Here is an 11,938-nt window from a genome sequence, read left to right on the forward strand (position 1 = left end):
CAGGAAAATGATGCAGGAAAATGATGCAGGAAAATATCATTTTAACTACGCTGGGGGCGTAGCTCATCACGCGCTGCGTGATGGAGGTCTCAGAGAGCCAAGTTTTTCACCTTGATCACGCGCGGCGTGATGTCTATCACGCGCGGCGGGAAGCTTTGATCAAAATTGGATTGCTCTCTGACTTGATCACGCGCGGCGTAGCACCAATCACGCGCGGCGTGAAGAAAGGAAAGATAACTACGCCGGGGGCGTGGAGCTATCACGTGCGGCGTAAAGGTTGCAGAGTTGCAGATCAGAGACCTCAGATTTGATCACGCGCCACGTGAAACCGTTACACGCGCGACGTAGTCAGGAGATTTGCAACCACGCGCGGCGTGGTAGATCTGGCGCGCGGCGTGGTTGCGTTTATTATATATAGAAATCTCATTTTCTGGTGCAGGGGTTCAAAATTTTTGCTACTGTTCATCTACATTCTGATTTTCTGAGCATTCTCTCCGTTGGATCCTGGATTTCATTGGATAGCTTCGACCACCTCAGCAGCATGGATTCTCAAGCCATGCAGTTGAAGCTAGGAGGCGAACGAAGCAACATGAGAGCTAAACTTCTCGTGGAGGTAGGATCTAGGATAGCTTAGGATGTAGATTAATTAAGTGCAATCTGCTATATTGTATGAATTTACTCTTGTAATAGTATTCGTTTAATGCAAATCTAAACTTAATGCCTTACGATTCTTCATAAGCGTTGTAATGGATCTAGATTTAAGTCACGTATGAGAATATTGATTTAATTTCTGAACTGAATTGCATTAAGCACTTGAGTGTTTCCGGTCGAGAGATTGAAACATAGAGTGTAGCGAACGATCAACGCGTTTTCAAATCCTTCGTTGTAGGTAGCTTTCATCCGAGAGATCGGAGGAGTATCGACAACGAATAGGGTGGATTTTGACAAAAGATTGCGGTTCACCATATTGTTGATCCAGTTGCGAATACTTGAGTGATTTCATATTGTATGGTAGATTGCATGTGATTAAGCTATAAACTAGGTGATTCCGATGATTCTACCTCGCTTTTCCACTTATTGAATTAACATGTTTTTCTTACCGTCAAATTACTCAACCAAACCCCCAATTTATGTTTTCTTATTGCATGATGTTTATAGACACTATTATACTTGTTTAGTCGCGCAATCCCTGTGGATCGATATTCTTTTATTACTACGTGGCGAATTCGTACACTTGCGAATAATCCATCATCAGTCGGTCCGGCGGAGCTCCGGCAGCGCTCCTACGGCCATTGGTGGAACTCCGGCCGGCTGTATTTAATTAATTTAAATTATTATGTTTATTAATTATACAAATTTATCTATTTTAAATAAAAATTAGCATAGATGAGAGTTGAACCCATGACCTTTTTAGTTGGAATAACAAACATTTTGATTAAAAACTTGTAAAAAAATTATTTTTGTTAAAGAATTTAAAAAGTGGATCATAAATTTGAACTAGTTCGGAACTGGTTTTAAATTGAACTATAATTGGTTATAAAAAGTGGTTCAGTTTGAAACCATATCAAATGGTTCAGTTTAAAATATGGTTCAATGTCGTTCGAATTACAATTTTGGTTCGGTAAACTGTATTTTTGAACACCCCTATTCTAGGCACATATTATACTTTGACTAACTTTATTTTAATACAATTTAAAAGAGCATGAAGAACGAGCTATATAATTTTTGTTTTATTCTTGAATTTTATTTGTGAGTTTGAAGAAGATGTGAGTGGATGATTGTTAAAAAAAAAGATGTGAGGGGATAATTTTAGAAGAAGGGAGAAATAGCGAATTTGTTTTATATTTTTTGAGATTTTTTTTTATAAAGAATAATAAATAAATATTTCCGTCAAAAAAATAAAAAAATAAATATTTATCAATAATACATATATTTAATCTTTAAAATATTATAAAAACATACGCTGAATTTAAAAAATTCATATAAATCCTCAAAAATCTTATAAACCCCCTACAATATAATTTTTGAATTCCACCAAATTAAAAGAATTTGTATTGTAACAAATAAAATAAACTCTTTAAAGTTCTCATTTTCCAAAGTCCTCTATTTCTTCTTCTTCATTTTTTTTCCCTTCTATAACATTCTCATTCAACCTCACAAACAAAATCTTAAAGAATCAAAATAGAGCACAAAATCACATATCCAAATTATTATCTCACTCTCAAATTAGGTAGGGTAGTGACAATACAAAATTTGAGAAAACAAGGCCGGCCTCATATAAATGTCAATACACGTTAATTTTAGCCACCCACTACTTGTCAAAATTCCTTCTATTTTTTCCCTTTCTTTTTATTCCTATTCATTTCCCTCTCACTCTTAAATCTCACACACTCATTTTCCTTATAAATACATAGAAAAAGAGTGAGAAACATGTTAATTCTTAGTAGAGAGTGAATTGAGTGGAGCTAGTGAGCTAGCTTGTAAATTAGTGATGATTTTAGAGATGGGTTCCATGTGGATGGTCCTTATGGTCATTGGTGTTTCTCTTTTGGTCATAAGATCCATTCTCAAAAATGTAAATTGGTGGCTTTTTGAATCCAAATTAGGTGTTAAGCAATACTCTCTTCCACCAGGTGATATGGGATGGCCCTTCATTGGTAATATGTGGTCCTTTCTTAGAGCTTTCAAGTCTAAGGATCCCGACTCCTTCATCTCCTCCTTCGTCTCCAGGTACTCCGCAATCATCCCTCGTTTTATCTATCTGTCTGTTTGTTTGTCTGTCTATCTGTCTATGTATCCATACTTGCTATAAGTTATGGTTTTTTTTATGACACAACAATAAGCTAAGTTAAGTACTAGCTAGCTTGAAGTTGGTTTTGTGTTAGTCTAAAATTAGATGTCAAAGGAAAAGATAGATTTATAGATAACCTTAATTGTTTGTTACCTTAATAACCTTAAAAATAGTACTCACAATCTTCACCTTTTTAAGGTCACAGTTTTGAGACAGACAATTTGTGCTTCTCTGCGTGTCCTTAAAGCTGCAACTGCTATAGTGGTCCCAAAATATATATGATCATAAATAGTGTACTTTTCAAGAGATTTATAACAAGAAATATCCTAGTACATATTTATTGAAAAAAATCAAAATTTTCATAGATAGCACTTAATAAGAACTTACAAAATTTTCATAGACAATCATTGTTCTTTCTCACATGTTGGTTAAAGTACTAATTATATTTATACTTTGTAGCACTTAATCAAAACTGGTAAAAGATATTCATGGGATGGTGTGAAATTATTTAGAAAAATCCAAACACAAACAATTCTTTCAAGAGGCACTAGTTTGTCATTTTCACTGTCATTAAACTTCTCTCTCTTTCACTCCAACAATACAATAGTACTCTCTTATTTTATTTTTCTTTCTTTTTTCTATGAGCCACAAAAGCCAAAATTAATTTGTGGACAGCATAATACATTGTTACTCCAACTTTCGTCGTAATAGCTTTCTTTCTTTCTTTCTTTCTGACCATCAATTATTAATAATTAACTTCTTATTGATAAAATAGAATTTTTAAATGTAAAATACATTAGTACTTTTAAGTTGGTTAGATAGATATTACAACAAATTCTTTTTCAAAGAATGCTTAAATTGGGTTAATATATATTAGAACATCATTTTGGAAATATATATTCAATTATTTAAATCATATAGTTTCTTATTTTATTTGTACACAAAGAGTGTAACTTAAAAAAAAAACTATTCGATGTAATTATTTTTATTTTAAAAAGTAGCATACAACTTAATTACTTGAAAAAATTACTCTATTAAAAAAACTTGAAAAAATTACTATGATTGAATAGAACATGCAAATATATTCTTTTGAAAAGATCATTCCCTTTTTCTTGAGAAGATAATATATCATGTCTTGACACGTAAGTGATGATGTGCAGTCCATTTCAATGTGGGCCTTGTATATGCATATTAATAATAATATTATGAATGATTAAGATGGTCTACTCTACACTCTAGGTTCTAACATGTTGCGGTAATTCTTTATCGGGTGATGCTGATATATTCCTCACAACAAGGGTTAAGGAACAAGGATACTTTAATTAATAATTTTTTTGGCTTAATTAGTCTTTTGGTCCCTTAAAGATATTTTAGGTTTTACAATGGTCCCTTACAGAAAAAAAGGTCATGATTGGTCCCTTAAAGACACATTTGTTTCTCAATTGGTCCTTTCCGTCAATTTTTTACAAAAAAACGTTAGTTTTAATAGACTGAATTGTGGATGTCATTAAGTGTAAGTGGTCCACCAAAAACCTTATTAATTTTTAAAATTTTAACCATTGGAATTTTTTATTATATTTAGAGTTAAAATTTAACGGAAAGGACCAATATGACAAAAATATATGTCTTTAAGAGACCAATTCGGGCCTTTTTTTCTTTAAGGGACCAATCCGGACCTTTTTTCTTTAAAGGACCATTGTAAAATCTAAAATGTCTTTAAGGGACCAATAGACTAATTAAGCCTAATTTTTTTGACAAAACTTTAATTAATAATTATATCTTAAATAAAATAACTTTTAAGCCACTAGATTTGGTCTAGTGGTGAGGGATTTGGGTAGTACTCTATATGTCATGAGTTCGATCCTCAGCTCATTGTAAACTAAAAAAATAAAATAACTTTTGATTTTTAAATAAATATAAATATATAGTTTTTGTGAAATTAGTCTAGATGATAGACACATCACATTATGTATATAGGAGTTGGAGTTTAAATTCCAGACACTATACTTATTCAGTTTTAAAATAAAATTTTTAGTCATTAGATTACTTGACAAAATAAATAAATGTATAATGTTAATACAAACTTTCTATTTTTGAAGACTAACAAGTACCTTAAGAGTACTATATATGTTAACATTGCTTTCTTTATCAAGTTGTGTTATTTGAATATTTAAATAAACCACCAAATTGATCTATGTCTCCGTAACTCGTACTTAAATAGGTTTTTTATTCTTTTGATCAATATCTCAAATTAGACTCTACCACTTATTAGTCTCTATAACTGTCAAATGTTTTTCAATTTTGTGCCTCAATGACCATTTGTTTCACATATTGTCAAATAAGCCATTGTCCTCATCCACTTTCGATCAAATACTCATTAATATTTTCAACTTATCATCAAATTAGTCAATGTCTTTATCAACTTTTTTCTCTAATAGTCACTACTTTAAATTGATCGTTGACTACTTGACATTTACAATGTGTGATGTCATTGTCCATGTGACATTTAACATTATATATCAACACATTTAATGATGTTAGAAAACGAATGTTGAGGGCTCAAATCGTGAAACACTTAGCAAAGTCAAAACTAATTTGATATATTGAAAAAGTCAGGGACTTACTAGTTTTGAGAACAAGAAAAGGACCAATTGAGTGGTTTACTCTTTGAATATCATTGAAACCGTATATGACACTGTATATATATTTATTTTTATTTTTCTTCTAACTTTTTTATTTTTATTTTTGGGTCAAACGTTTTTGTGGCTTTATTATAGCTCAATTTATATTGGTTTATGTCCAACGCAACTTTCCAATAATTAGGACCAGACAAATATATTTCTATCTGATTTCAAGTTTGATGTTACTTTTGGTCACGCATGCTTTGTAAAATATTCTTTTAGATATTTATTTTAATCGTGATATTTTAGAAGAACATACATTGAGTAAAACAAACGGCCATTCAAAAAAAAAAAGTGAGTAAACAAAAGAGTTATTTTTGGTTAAAAAAACAAAACATTGGTGATATATGAAGGACAAAAGAGTTCATCAAAAATATATGGAGGACATGATGGAGACACTTATGTCATTTAACTACATAATTAAGTGAGTAGTTTCAATATTTTTTAATTCATTGTGTTTGATAGAAGATTACACATCAGATATGTCAGCATAAAACCTTGAGTCAATTTGTCACCATTTTAGCAAATATTTTAATGATAAATATACGTGATTGGATAATACGATGAAAACATTATTGAATTTGAGACTTTTATTTGTTTTTCCAAATGTATTTTAGACATTTTATAAAAAGGTTGTTTGGATATGATACTATAAAACAAGGGACAGGACATCAAAAATACAATTTCCGTAAACATAACTCAGTTGATATAGAAATATTATATATATGTACCAAAAAAAAAAAAAAAAAAAAGAAATATTATATATAATATGTAGGGAGTTCACAAACCTTAAGTCAACTGGCAGAACTCAAAATTGCTATTTGGACGTCATGATCGGGGTTCGAAACTTGGTTCCTTCATTTTGTGTGTGTGAGTTTTCAATGACTTGTCATTTCGTCTATGTACAAAAAAAAATGTAGGGATTGAAGTTCGAACTCTGATACTCCCACTCATTTACCTTAAAAAATGATAATTTAACGACCAGACTACTTGACAACAAAAGAAAAAAAACACAAAAACCGTCTGTCCATATGAATTCCATAAAATTCAAGAGATTAATCTTTCCAAAACATCTAATTTACGCACAAAAATTGTAACCAATCTATTTTAAATTGATTCTATTTTAACCAATCTATGGACCTATAAAGTACTAGGGATTGAATTTTTGAATAACAAATATAAATAATTTTTATTTGTAAAATTTATTTAGGGTAAATAGTGTTATACCCCCTGCAAAATAGGCGAGTTTTGCGTTACCCCCTGCAAAATATTTTTTTGAGATTACCCCTGCAATGTCAAGATTCCTTGCGTTACCCCCTGGCTCAACAAGTGGACATATGACATGGAAGAATCTTGACGTGGCATGACACGTGGAAATTAATTTATTTTTTATTTATTTTTAATTGCCAACTCATTAATTAATGTGAGTTTTTAATTAAAAAAATGAATTTGACTAAAAGATTTTTTTTTGTTTGATTAAAAGTTGTTATTATATATAAAAAAAAAGATTTTTTTTTTTTTTTTGACTAAAAGATTTCTTTTTTTTTTTTGACTAAAAGTTGTTATTATATATAAAAAAAAAGATTTTTATTTTTTTTTGACTAAAAGATTTCTTTTTTTTTTTGACTAAAAGTTGTTATTATATATAAAAAAAAAGATTTCTTTTTTTTTTTTTGACTAAAAGTTGTTATTATATATATAAAAAAAAGATTTTTTTTTGTTTGACTAAAACTTGTTATTATATATATAAAAAAAAAGATTTCTTTTTTTTTACTAAAAGAATTCTTTTTTTTTTGACTAAAAGTTGTTATTATATATAAAAAAAATTTCTTTTTTTTTTTGACTAAATTTTTTTTTTTTTTGACTAAAAGTTGTTATTATATATAAAAAAAAATTATTTTTTGACTAAATAATAACAACTTTTAGTCAAAAAAAAAACTTTTTTTTTATATATAATAACAACTTTTAGTCAAAAAAAAAAGAAATTTTTTTTTTATATATAATAACAACTTTTAGTAAAAAAAAAAAAAAAAACTTTCTTTTAAGTAAGTTCATAAAAATATAACAACTTTTAAGCTTTTTTTTTCATTTTTTTAATTAAAAACCCACATTAATTAATGAGTTGGCAATTAAAAATAAATAAAAAATAAATTAATTTCCACGTGTCATGCCACGTCAAGATTCTTCCATGTCATATGCCCACTTGTTGAGCCAGGGGGTAACGCAAGGAATCTTGACATTGCAGGGGGTAATCTCAACAAAATATTTTGTAGGGGGTAACGCAAAATTCGCCTATTTTGCAGGGGGTATAACACTATTTACCCATTTATTTATTTTGATCAAAGTATATCTTCAATAAATTATTTATAGTTGAAAATACATACGATAAAAAACAAAATTTAGTTTCTCATAGGTTTCCTTCACTTAATTAAGATAATCATATTCGAGACGTGTCAGATACGTGAATACATTTTCAAAAAGGGGTTTTTGAATCTTGGTTCCTCATGTTTAAGGAGTAGTCTAACTCCTTATGCTATACCAACTCCAATTGGTCACATGATAAATATTTCAAACATTATGAATGTGATTTACATAATTGTAATTTTTTTATTTTATGTAGTATTTTGACATTCAATAGTTTGTGAACTATGAAGTTTCACTAATATTAACATTTCATTGAACAAACTATGTAGATATGGAAGTAGTGGAATATACAAAGCCTTAATGTTTGGAAATCCAAGTGTAATTGTGACAACACCAGAAGCATGCAAAAGAGTTCTAACAGATGATGAAAAATTTACAACTGGTTGGCCTCAATCTACGATCGAGCTCATTGGAAAGAACTCATTCATTGCAATGGCTTACGAAGAACATAAGCGGCTTCGACGTTTAACTTCATCTTCGATCAATGGCATGGAAGCATTGTCTTTGTACTTGACATATATCGAAGAAAATGTTATAAGTTCGTTAGAGAAATGGTCCAACATGGGACAAATTGAGTTCTTGACCGAAATTCGGAAGCTTACTTTTAAAATTATTATGCATATTTTCCTTAGTTCAGAAAGTGAACCTGTTATGGATGCTTTGGAAAAAGAATACACAATACTTAATCATGGAGTTAGAGCTATGCAAATAAATGTTCCTGGATTTGCATACCATAAAGCACTCAAGGTAAACTTTACTCTCTTTAACATAAAGTATGTGAAAAAAGATAATGGAATGTTTTATTGGCATTTAATTGCTTCTAAATTCTAATTTGAATGGAATGCATAGTTGTAATTTTCTTGCTTGTGGAAAAAGTTATTGATAATCTTATTCTTTACTTGTTTGATTGTGAACACATGGATTGTGGTTTATGCAAAGTTTTAAATCATAGATTTTTTTTTGACAAGTTTTTAAAATCATAGATAATATATAGAAGGAAATTAAGGCAATGTAAGGGTAGTTCAGTTGGTAGCTACTAAAAACATTATTGAAAGAGTCGAGGTTCAAACTCTGAATCTTCCATTTCTCCACACATAATGTTAATCTAGCCACTAGACTAGATTATTTGACAAAAAAGAAAGAAATTATAAGGTAATTCTCATAGGATGCAAAATTTTCATACCTTCTTTTTGTACAAATTTAATTGAACCGAATCGAAACTAGTTCAATTAAGTTTGTGGACGGTTACTCACAATTCTGCAGTTTGGTTCGGTTTTTTGGTTTTTTTGAACTCCCCTAGCATGTGTTTCATTCATCTACAAGTAAATGTTAAAATATCTTGAAAACAACTAAGATTAACAATGTTATAAGATAGATTGAAAGAATTTTTCCACCTATTTATCTCATAGTTTTATTTCATTTCAGGCTAGGAAAAATCTAGTTGCCATATTTCAATCAATTGTGGATGATAGAAGAAACATAAGGAAGATATATTCAAAAAACAAAGCCAAAGATATGATGGATTCTCTTATAGATGTTGAAGATGATATTGGAAGAAAGTTAAGTGATGAAGCTATCATTGATATAATGTTAATGTACTTGAATGCTGGTCATGAGTCTTCAGGGCATATTACAATGTGGGCTACCTATTTTTTACAAAAGCATCCAGAATATCTTCAAAAGGCCAAGGTATATATTAATCAAATTATTTTGTTATTATTGTTCATCTAAATTTACAATTACTAATGAAAATGTTTTAAAATTCTATGCGTTCGTGTTTTTATTATGTTCGTATATGTGTCCGTGTTTCGTAGAGTGTGTAATTCCAAAATTTAATTATTATGACTTGATGTGATTTTAATCCTTGAATAGGAAGAACAAGAAGAAATAATAAAGAAGAGGCCTCCAACACAAAAAGGGTTGACACTTAAGGAAATTCGCAGCATGGATTTTCTTTATAAGGTATATATATTTGTTGATCTTAGGAATTTTTTCATGGAATCAAATATTAGTATGTTATTATATGATAGTTTTTCATTTTCTTTTTTCTACCTTTCATAGGTGATTGATGAAACAATGCGCGTAATAACATTCTCGTTGGTGGTATTTCGAGAGGCGAAATCTGATGTCATGATTAACGGTTATAGTCTATGTTCATCATTTTTTTTTTGTTAATGTCAAATTTAAAACTTTAATGCATCTCTCTATATGTGGCACTAGCGGGCAGCCGTGCCTGTCTGTTTGCTCTTTTTTGTTTTGTCATTGTGTTTACGGCGTTTGTATATTTTTTACCACGTGTGTAGGTTACACCATTCCGAAAGGTTGGAAAGTGCTTACATGGTTCAGATCAGTTCACCTTGATCCTGAAATATATCCTAATCCAAAGGAATTTAATCCTAATAGATGGAATGTAAGTTGCAAAAGTTAATTTTATTATTGACTTGGATTAATGAATACATTTGTTTTCTTATTCCATATACTTATGCACTTTTTAAGCTATAATTTGGTAATGCTTATTTGCAGAAAGAATACAAAGCAGGGGAATTCCTTCCCTTCGGAATTGGAACAAGATTGTGTCCTGGCAATGATCTTGCCAAAATGGAAATAGCAGTTTTTCTTCATCATTTTATTCTAAATTACAAGTGAGTAATGTTTGTATTAGTATTATTAATTAATTAATTAATTAATTAATTAATTAATATATAACCATCTTCAACATTTTTTTAATTCATTAAAAATAATAATTAAACTATGATGGTTGCTCTTCCCCCACTATGAATAGCTCACACTAGAAAAGATTCTACCGAAAGATATTTTTCGGCAAAATTTATACTGCCAGGAGATATCTCCCAGTAGATGGAGAAAATGGCGGGATTCTGATCAATTTAAAGGGACGAAGAGCGACTATCTTAAAATATTTGTTCTAACATTATGTTATTGCTTGATTGAACAGGCTTGAACAATATAATCCTAAATGTCCTGTTAGATACTTACCACATACAAGACCTATGGACAATTGCTTAGGAAGGGTCAAGAAATGTTCATCTACACAAACTTGAAATGGAAGAGAAAGCTCAAAATATGAATATGGTTCTTTGTATTGTGAACATTGTTTTCATGTTTGCCTTTTGATAAATCCACAAATCTCAAAAGCTACTTTCAGCTAAGTTATCATAGTTGGAAAAAAAAAAGTTTAGGAAGTTTCATAGCTTATACATATAAGAAATAATTATAATTACAAATCCTCATACTACCCTTTTAGCAGTAGCTAGTATTATGGTTATCTTTTTTTTGTGCCAGTATTATGGTTATCTATAAATAATTATTTCATAATTTTCTAAAGAAAAATTATCTTGTTTACTTTTTTTTCTTCTAAAAATCTTCTATAAATAATTATTTCATAATTTTCTAAAAAAATAACTTTTGTTTTGTTTGTTAAAAATCCTATACCAAACAACGAAAATGGTTTTAGAGTCTTAAATTATTTTTAAAATATTTTGCGATTTTCAATGCCATAAAAAATGGGTTTGGGGATCAAAATCAATAGATGTATAGCATAATCCAAAGAATATTGAGAAAAATATATTTAATATGAATCTTCCTTTATTATAAATTATTTTGAATTTATAATTGGTGAATTTTTTTTACAAAATCTTATAATTCATGATTTGTTTACAATCTAATAGGCAGTGGTGGAACCAGGAAAAATTAACTGGGTGGTCCACTAAAAAAATTATGGCTTATAACTTATAAGTTCTTATTAAAAAAAAATCTAGGTAACATTTTATCATGAGTTTATAGCTTATGACTAATATGTACATCGAGTGACTGATAATCATCAATAATAAACTTTAAACTAATATTTACATTAATATTTGTACTAATATATATACCGAATAACTTAAAGTCATTAATAATACATTAAAATAATACTCCATACCTATAAAAAAATTATTTTTTGGGGGTGGGGGTAGGCCGTGTCGCACCTCAGCCATTGGCCATTGCTGATTATTAATTGATGAATTAATTTTTTTCAATATTA

The 11,938-nt window shown here is 29.5% G+C and overlaps 1 protein-coding gene across 1 annotated transcript; it reads left to right on the top strand.

Annotated features, from left to right (window-relative positions):
* Positions 1–2,033: 2,033 nt before the first annotated feature.
* On the top strand, positions 2,034–11,144 carry LOC123895690 (ent-kaurenoic acid oxidase 2-like). Its single transcript, XM_045946166.1, has 8 exons — positions 2,034–2,730; positions 8,166–8,643; positions 9,322–9,585; positions 9,769–9,858; positions 9,958–10,036; positions 10,200–10,306; positions 10,420–10,538; positions 10,850–11,144. The coding sequence occupies exons 1-8, from the start codon at positions 2,492–2,494 to the stop codon at positions 10,953–10,955; spliced, it is 1,482 nt and encodes a 493-aa protein (XP_045802122.1). The 5' UTR covers positions 2,034–2,491; the 3' UTR covers positions 10,956–11,144.
* The last annotated feature ends 794 nt before the right edge of the window (positions 11,145–11,938 follow it).

This window comes from Trifolium pratense, linkage group LG7 (assembly GCF_020283565.1).
Source record: "Trifolium pratense cultivar HEN17-A07 linkage group LG7, ARS_RC_1.1, whole genome shotgun sequence".
NCBI classification, from domain to species: domain Eukaryota; kingdom Viridiplantae; phylum Streptophyta; class Magnoliopsida; order Fabales; family Fabaceae; genus Trifolium; species Trifolium pratense.

Coding starts and splice junctions, on each gene's coding strand:
- LOC123895690 (XM_045946166.1), top strand. CDS start 2,492: ATGATTTTAGAGATGGGTTCCATGTGGATGGTCCTTATGGTCATTGGT. Junction 8,644..9,321: donor CATACCATAAAGCACTCAAG/GTAAACTTTACT, acceptor ATTTCATTTCAG/GCTAGGAAAAATCTAGTTGC. Junction 10,307..10,419: donor TTAATCCTAATAGATGGAAT/GTAAGTTGCAAA, acceptor GCTTATTTGCAG/AAAGAATACAAAGCAGGGGA.